The sequence below is a fragment of the Hypanus sabinus genome, chromosome 7 (assembly GCF_030144855.1).
Source record: "Hypanus sabinus isolate sHypSab1 chromosome 7, sHypSab1.hap1, whole genome shotgun sequence".
In the NCBI taxonomy this organism is placed as follows: Eukaryota; Metazoa; Chordata; class Chondrichthyes; order Myliobatiformes; family Dasyatidae; genus Hypanus; species Hypanus sabinus.
In genome coordinates, this window is record NC_082712.1 from 78,059,472 (window position 1) to 78,068,800 (window position 9,329).

The window sequence follows — 9,329 nt, forward strand, 5'->3', positions numbered from 1 at the left end:
GAGGAAAGAAAACCAAAACCAAATGAGAGAAGCAACATATTTTTATAGAAGGGATCATTTACCAGGCTGATTGCAACAACAGCTGGATTCACTGTAAATCCCAGAGCTCAAGGTTCCCACATACGGAGAGCAGACACAGAGCTATATCAGATTTACAGCAAAGATAGGCCATTCAGCCCACAGCATCTGTTCTACCCCACTCCTGTTCTCCAACACCACATCCCCCTCTTCCTTATGTCTCATCCCAAATGCACCCATGCTGTCTATAGGCACCTTACCACTCCGCGCCCCCCCCCCCCCACCATTTTCACAGGAAGCAGGGAGTTTTGTCCAACTTCCCAAGGAGTTCACTGAAGACCATTCCTTGCAGAAATGCTCCACCAATTCCTGCCTTCCACCCCTCTCCCCTAACAGGGCAATTCCCGTAATGGCTCAGCTTGGTGCTTCCTGGCAAAAGGCTTCAGGATTTCCACGCCTAAGGTCTTTCATTGACCGATACAAAGGCAGGCAAGCTGCTCGATCACTGAAGGCAGATATTAAATCTCCTACCTATCCTGGTTACTTTCATTGTTCCATCCAAGGATGTTCTTTAATGATAATTTTAGAAGCCAGCAGCTTGGGCACATTGATCACACATTACATCAATGCCCTGTGACAATGTAGGGTGCTCCACGCGGGAACCTCTCATCCCACAGACCGAACCCCAAAGTGAATTTACCTCAGTTTGTCATCTCACACTAAGCACCTAGACCTTGTGCAGCACAGACACAGACAGCACCTGCATCAGAGTGACATCAGTTACTGTGGCTCTCTCCCCCACAATCCTGCTCAGCAGCCCACCCACTTCCACCTCACCACCACATCACTGTCTCTCATCCTCAGCCAACCCACCCCTGAACGGGCACTTGACATGCCACTGAAGACTCTTGCAAATTTCTGGTGGGGAGTGCTCTGAGTGGATGCATCATGGATGGTACGGAGGTCCCTCTGCGCAGGATCGCAAGAGGCTGCAGAAGGTTGAGGACTCAGTCAAATCTAGCACGCCCAGAAGCCTCCCCACTACAAAGCACATCTTCAAAGGGGCTGCCTCAAGAAGGTGGCATCCTTTATTAAGGACCCCACCACCTCTTCTCATTGCTACCATCAGGAGTCTGAAGGCACACACTCAGTATCTTAGGAACAGCTATTTTTCCCTTCCCATCAGATTTCTGAACTCTTCGTGAACCCATGAACATTAACTCACTACCTTTTATAAATTTAGTTTTGTTTTGCAGTGCTGCCAGTAAACGAGTTTCACAACTTGTCCATAACATCATATGCCATAAGATTTTAAAATAGGCCATTCGGCCCATCAAGCCTGGTCTGATCATGGCTGATCCTTTTTCCCTCTTAGCCCCAATCTCCTGCCTGCATGCCCTATCAACCTCTGCCTTAAATACACACACACACACACACACACACACACACAAATGCCACAGATTCAGTGATGAAAACCTGAATCCGTTTCTGAATCTGCTCCTGCAGTCAGAGAGACTGTGGCTGGTCTCACTCCAACCTTAGCCCTGCAGTTGCATCCATCCTGATAAACCTTCACCCCTGCCCACCCCCCAGCCTTGCTTATCAGTGACCCGGCTCCCTCTGCTTTAAAAATATTCACAGACTCTGCTTCCAACACCCTCGGAGAGAAAGAATTCTGCCTCATCTCCATCTCTCCTTTATTCCTAAATAACAAAACTTCATCCAAAGTTTCTTGAGAAGGAACCTCCCTGCCACATCCAAACCCCGCAGCACACACAAAATGCTGGTGGGACACAGCAGGCCGGGCAACATCTATAGGGAGAAGTACAGTCAACGTTTCGGGCTGGGACCCCGCAGGATTGTGTGTGTTTTGACTCTCTCTCAAATCCTGCAACAGACTATCCCAGCCTGTCCAACCTTTCCCCATGACAATCCGTCATCCTTTTGAACTGCCTCCAATGCACAAACATCCTTCCTTGAACGAGGAGTCTGGCAGTGCAGAGTATTCCACACCTGGACTCACCATGCCTTGTGTAAGTGAAACACAATACCACCCCCGGCTATAAAAACCGCTGTCCCAACTGGAGAATCAGATCTAGGATGACGTGAACCGTGTTGTATTATGACAACACTACAGTGCAAAGGCACAAAATTCCATACTAGAATCACAATTTTGTGGGAACGCAGCACGTCATGCAGCATCTATGAAGGGAAATCCTAATGAATGGTCTCCGTCCAAAATGTCAAATAGTTATATTTCCATCAATGCTGCCTGACCTCCTGAGTTCCTCCAGCTACTTTTGGCCATTGCTCAAAGTACGTACTAGGTTTTGTGTGGACCATGCACTATCCTCTTTGTCTCTTAAGTTCAAAGTAAGTTTAATATCAAAGTACATGTATGGGGGGGGGGGGGGGCGGGGTATTGATAAGTTCGTGGCCTAAGGTAGAAGGAGATGAGTCATACAGCTCTCGTTACATGCAGGTCAACTATTTGAGTGATTATGCAGACAGTTTGAAGTTAATGATCCATCTCCTACCTTAGGCCATGAATTTATCAATCACCCCTGATGAGTTATTAACTTCAAACTTTCTGCATAGTCACTCAAAGAGCTGGCCTGCATGTGCATGTAACAAGAGCTGTATAACTCATCTCCTTCTACCTTAGGCCACGCACTTATCAATCACCCCTGCTTTCTGGAGTTCCAAGATCCGTATGCTCCATGACCGCTGGGCTAAGTGTGTAAGTGTAGGAGGGGACTATGTTGAAAAATAAATGTGCTAGGTTTTCTAAAATTGACTCCTTCTACCTTAGGCCACAAACATATCAATCACCCCTCATATGTCACCACACACAACACTGAGATTCAGTTTCTTGCAGGCATACTCAATAAATCCATCATAGAATCAATGGAAGACTGCACCAACTTGGGTGTTCAACCAGTGGGCAAAAGACAACAAACTGTGAAAATACAAAAAGAAAAATAACAAATAAGCAATAAATATCAAGAACATGAGATGAAGAGTCCATCTTGATGAAGGAGTGAATGAAGTTGAGTGATTGCTGTTGAGTTTGTCTAACCCCTCCTCTACTCCATTTCAGCTCTTTCCCATGCTACTGCCAAGCAGGAGGCATAGGAGTCGGAAATCCCACACAACAGGTTTAGGAACAGCTACTTCCCCACAATTGTCAGGTTCTTAAACAAACCAACACAACCTTAACCTTAACTCAGCAACAGAGCTGACTGCCTCCTGCACTACCTCATCTCTTTCAAATCTCTTACTATCGTTCCTTTCCGTTAGTCCTGACGAAGGGTCTCTCCCGAAACGTCGACAGTGCTTCTCCCTATAGATGCTGCTTGGTCTGCTGTGTTCCACCAGCATTTTGTGTGTGTTGCTTGAATTTCCAGCATCTGCAGATTTCCGCGTGTTTGCTACCTCATCTCTAATTATTTTTATTTTGCACCAATGTCTTGTTTTTCCAGTCTTATGTAATTTACTCTGTGTTGCCTTTCCCTCGGATGCTGCTGTAAGTTTTTCTCTCTACCCATACTACACCGTACCTGTGCACATTACAATAAACACAACTGAATTCTCCTATATCTCTGCACGGAGGGGGGCAATTCAGTTGCTTACTACCCTACCACAGGACCTCTTTCTCCCTCAAATGGTGATACCAACTCCTCTCTCTGTTGGATACCCGTCTACTTGGTCCTTCCTACCCCTGCTGCAAACTTACATTAACCCCTTGATTAACCCAAGACCCACTTTAATCAGACTCCTGGGCTTCCATAGCTCTTGGACGCACGAGAGGCTGCAGGCAGGATTTTGCCAGAACTTGGGTGGTTGTGAAGACTCGGACCTTATTCCCTGAGTGTAAGAGATTGAGGGGTGGCCTGATAGAGGTGCAGAGAGGGGCATAGACAGAGTGAGGGAACGAAATCTTTTTCCCGGGGGAGGGGGTTGCTAAAAACACGAGGGCCACAGGATTAAAATCAGAGGTGAGGGCCTCAGGGGCAGCTTGTTCAAGCGAAATGTGGTGCGTATTTGGAATGAGATGCCAGAAATGGTGGTTGAGACTGGCACATCAGCAAAATGTAAAAGCTATCTAGATAAATTCAAGCGTAGGAGAATGGAAAAGCCGACAGAAAGCAGTGGATACAGCCCAGCCCATCACAAGAAAAGCCCTCCCCACCACTGAGCACATCTACATGGAGTGTTGTCGCAGGAAAGCAGCGTCCATCATCAGGGACCCCCACCACCCAGGGCACGCTCTCTTCTCACTGATGCCATCCGGAAGAAGGTACAGAAGCCTCAGGACTCACACCTCCAGGTTCAGGAACAGTTATCACCCCTCAACCATCAAGCTCTTGAACTAGAGGGGATACCTTCACTCACCACAACATTATAATAATTCCACAACTTACTCTCAAGGACTCTACACCTGCTGTTCTCAATTTTTTTGTACTTTCACAGTTAGTGTTTTTTTTTTGGAACACTGGTTATTTGTGTTTTTGTGTGCAGTTTTCATCAACTCTATCGTCTCAGGTTGTTCTACTGCGAACGCCTGCAAGAAGATGAATCTCAAGGTAGAATATGGTGACATATATTTTCTCCAATAATATACTGAAACTTTGAGGAGAGGTTTCTGCAGACTATGTGCCAAACGAGGGATGTGACCAGTTGGCTGGGCCGAAAGGTCTATGTGACACCGTGCCTCTAAAATGCTGGAATTTGGAGAAACAAATTAAATCCTAGAGCAGGAGTTTCCAGCCTCTGTTATACCATGGATCCCCCGCCCCTAACTGAGAGGTCCGTGGACCCCGGGTTGGGAACCGCTGTGACCTAGAGGAACTCGGCGGAAGCGGAGGGGGTGGGGGAGGATGGGGGTAGAAGAAATCGTCGAGGTTTCAAGTGGAAATCTGGACCAGGGGAACACTCCCCAGTGCATCGGAGTTGCCTCTGCACCCTCGCAGAACTGACCCATCCGAGCACCTCCGCAGCTAACTTCCAACGCACAGTCAAACTCTCGGGGACCGTCATCGAAATTCCACACCCTCCCCAGAATTTCTGTCTCCTCGTCGGGATCCCTACGGATGTTTACCAGCACCCAACGAGCCCGCGCCTCTTGGACACTCCTGACATATGCAATATGTATTTTAATTCCCTATCCCCGTCAGCCCTCAGAGATACCGGCCTGTACAACCCAGAGCTGTGGACAAGCACTGGAAGAATTCACTGAGAGACACTCCTACCATACCATTGCGATTTCAGCATTGTTTTCAAGGAAAGGGGGAAGTGAACGCAGTGCTTGAGAAGATAGCTTCACCGTCCCGGGACACTCGTCCCCACCCGGCCCGGGTACTCACCTCATGCCTCTGCCTCCGGACACTCTCCTGCCTCCGTCCCTCACATGCTGCCGTTTGCACCCGGCCGGGAGCAGCAGGGGCTCCACATCTGGCGGAGGGGCGGTGCCAAGTGCCGGCTACTTAGTAATACGACCCTCCCCAGCGGAGGCGGAGCGGCGGCGAATCCCCAGTGTGCTCACGGCCCGCGGTCCGTTTCGCTAGTGTGGGGCACACACACGAAAGTGTGGACCCAATGTACCTCCCCGAGCTCTCCCCCCTCTCCCCCACACTTGCCTCACGATTCCTCCCTCCGTCCCAACCATCGCTGCTCGCTGGATCTCGGTATACTGCGCAACAAAATAAATCAATTGCACAAACCCTGTTATTGACACACCTCTCCTCAACCACAAATTCCTTACCCCTCCCGCCTTCACATACCACTCCACCTCCCCCACACGCCAACTCTCCCCCTCCCTCACATTCCCTTCACCACCTCCATCCCTCCCCATTCCTCTCATCCTCCATTCCTCGCCATTCCCTCCATTCTCTATCACTCCCCTTTCCCCTCCCCTCCACCCCCTCACACTCAGCCCACCATTCCTCCATCCATCACCCTCACCCTCCATCAGTCCTCGATCCCCTCTAACCCTTCCCTCTCACTCATCTCCCAATCCCCTTTGCCCTTCATCCTTCTGCTCCCCTCTATCCCTCCCCATCCTCTATCCTCCTTCCCTATTCCCAACCCTCTCCCTTTCCCTCACAATCCATCCCTCTCCCCTCCATCGCTACCCTTTCCCACCCCTCCTCTCCATCCCTCCCTTCCCCTTCCATCCCCCTCATCCTCCATCCCCATCCCCTCCCCAGCCCTCCATTCCTCCACTTCACTCACCTTCATCCCTCCACTCCATCCCTCTCTTCCCTTCCCCCTCATCCACTCCCCATCTCCTCCACCTGCCCTCACCCCTCCCCTCCATTAATCCCCCTTCATCCCTCCCACTCGCCCCCATCTCTCCCATTCATCCCTCTCACTCGTCCCTCCAACCTTCCCACTTCATCATCCGTCACACCCCCTCCATTCCTCCCCTGCCCCTCCCTCTCCAACCCTCCCCTTTTGTTCCCCCTCATCCTCCGTCACTCCCCTTCCCCTTCCTCTCTGCTCTCTATCCCGCCCTTCTCTTCCATTCCTACCCCTCCCCACCATGTCTCTCCCTCCCCAAACTTTCTCCTCCATCCCTCCCCATCCTCACACACCCCTTACCCACCCTTCCCTAATCTACTGTCCCTCCATCCTTCACCCTCCATCCCTCCCACTCTCTTCCATCCATCCTCCACCCACTCCATGCCTCTCCCTCCCTCACCCCTCCCTCTCCCCACACACACCCTACCCCTTCACCCCTCCAGCACTCATACTCCATCCACTCCATCCCTTCCCACCATCTCTCCCACCCGTCACCCCCACACCACCTCTACTTCAACCCTCACCCTGCATATATACCATTTCACCTCTCCCCCTCCTCTCTCCATCTCTCCCCACCCATCCACTCCCCCTTCCATCACTCTCCCCTCCATCCCCCACTCTTCCCTCCCCCTTCATCACTTCCATCCGTCCCACGTCCCTTCATTCCACACCCCCTCCAACCCTGCCGCGTCCCTCCCCTCCATCCATACCCCTCCATCCCTCATTCTCCCCTCCATCTCCCTCCCCAACCCCTCCCCATCCCTCCTCCTCCCCTCATCCTCCATCCCTCCCTTTCCCTCTCCCCTCCTTCCCTCCCCTCCACCTCCCACCCCTTCCATTCCTCCTCTCTCCCTCTCCCTCCATCTCACCCTCCATCCCTCCCTTTCCCTTCTACTCCATCCCTTTCCTTCCCCACCCCTCCATCTTCCTCTTCCCTCCCCCTCCATCTCTGCTCCCTCCATCACCCTTCCCCTCCCCCTCCCCATCCAACCCTCTCCCATTCCATTCCTCCCCATCCCTTTCATCTCCACATCTCTCTCCATCCCTTGCCCGTGCCCCCTCCCCCTCCATCCCTCCCCAACACCTCATGCCCCCACCACTCCCTCCCTCACCACTACCCCCTTTATCCCTCCACTCTCATCCCTACCCCTACTCCTCAATCCCTCCTCCTCCGCACCTCTCTCCATCCCTCATCCTCAACCCCTCCCTTTCCCCTTCTTTTCAGCCCTCCATCCATTCCCCTTCACTCCTCCCCTCCATCCAGGCCATTCACCTTTCCCCTCCAACCCCCCCTCCCAATTCCCCCCTCAATCCTTCACTCTCCCCTGCCCCCTCCATCCCCCTCCCCCTCCCTTCCATCCCTCACTGCCCTTTCTGTCCTCCCCATCCATTCCTCTCCTCCCCTCCACCCCTCTGTCCCCTCTCCCCCTCCATCCCTACTTCCCCCTCCTCCACCATTCCACACACTCCTCTCCCCTTCCCCATATCTTCCTCTTCTCCTCCCATACCCCTTCTCCTCCCCTCCCCTTCATTCCTCCCTCTCCCCTACCCCTCCATCCCTCCATCTCCCCTTCCTCCTCCCTCTCACTCCCCCTCCCCTACACCCCTCTATCTTTCCCTCTGGCCTCCATTCCTCCATCTCCTCTCCCCCCTCCATTCCTTCCTTTCCTCTGCACCCCTCCCCCCTCCCCTCCATCCCTACCCCTCTGATCCCTCTCCTCCCCTGCCCCTCCATCTCTTCCTTTTCCCCTCTCCCGTTCTGCTTCCCCTCCCCTTCTTCTCCATCACTCCCTCCCTACATCCCACCATCACTCCTCCCCCCTCCCCTCCATCTCCTTGCATCCTCCACACCATCCCTCCTCCTCCACCCTCAATCACTCCACCCACCCCTCCCCCTGCATCCCTCCCTCTCCACCCTCCCCTCCATCCCTTACCCTCCCCTCTAACAGACAGACATTACATAGCAACAAAGCCAGGTCGACCCTTCACAACACAGGGGACAGGTAGACCCTAGTGGAGTTGAATCCTGATGCATCACACACCACAGACATTGGTAATAGCATCAGCTGCCTGGCATTTATCCTAAGAGTTTCTAAAGCATCTCTACCCAGGTTTAGTTCTTAATGAGATTGGAACATTTTGGGCTGTCCAGCTCAGGATGTCAGAATTCAGAGTTTAATTCCAGCATCCCCTGTGAGAAAGTTTGTACATTCTTCTCAAGGACGCTTGGGTATCGTCCCACAGACCAAAGTCAGTCGGTTAATTGGTCATTGTAAATTGTTCTGTGATTAGGCTAGGGTTAAATCAGTGTGTAGGGCCTGTTCTGCATTGTATGTCTAAAATCAAAATTACTCCTTCCTTTACAAAAAGTCCAACTACATCTTACTTGGAGAGGAGCAACATGAAGGATTTATTCTGTTCGTCAGCCATGACTTCTACTTCTGTTAGTAGATTTGCCTTTTAATCTCTGGTCAACCCAGCACCACCCTCCCACGCCCACCCCCAGGGTGCTCCCAAGGCCCATTTCCTGTTCACATGCCCACACTATATTTGCCTGCTCCCTCTCTTGGCCTCTCTACGTTTTCTTTGCCTCTGAGTGCACTGTAATCAGACTGATTCCCACACGTACAGGAGTGAGATATGCCAACTAGTGGAATCGTGCCGTAGCAACAATCTGGCACTCAACGTCAGTAAGAGCTGATTGTGGACTTCAGGAAGGGTAAAATAAAAGAACACTTACCAATCCTCTTAGAGGGATCAAAAGTGGAGAGAGTGAGCAGCTTCAAGTTCCTGGGTATCAAGTTCTCTGGGGATCTAACCTGGTCCCAGCATATTGATATAGTCATAAGAAGGCAAGACAGCATCTATACTTTATTAGGAGTTTGAAGCAATTTGGCATGTCAACAAATACACTCAAAAGCTTCTATAGTTGTACCACGGAGAGCATTCTGACAGGCTGCATCACTGTCTGGTGTGGAGTGGCTACTGCACAGGACCGATAGAAGCTG

General features: G+C 51.5%; 1 protein-coding gene across 5 annotated transcripts in view; it reads right to left on the bottom strand.

Annotated features, from left to right (window-relative positions):
- LOC132396889 (galactose-3-O-sulfotransferase 2-like) overlaps positions 1-5,685 on the bottom strand; it is a 127,187-nt gene extending 121,502 nt beyond the window's left edge. For 4 of the 5 annotated variants that reach the window (XM_059974931.1, XM_059974932.1, XM_059974933.1 and 1 more), the window contains exon 1: positions 5,385-5,621. In XM_059974931.1, coding sequence (XP_059830914.1) covers positions 5,385-5,389 — 5 coding nt within the window. In that variant the 5' untranslated portion in view covers positions 5,390-5,621. Of the gene's footprint in view, positions 1-5,384; positions 5,622-5,657 lie in introns of those variants that run through there. The other variant, XM_059974939.1, reaches the window with a different exon arrangement.
- Positions 5,686-9,329: the final 3,644 nt, after the last annotated feature.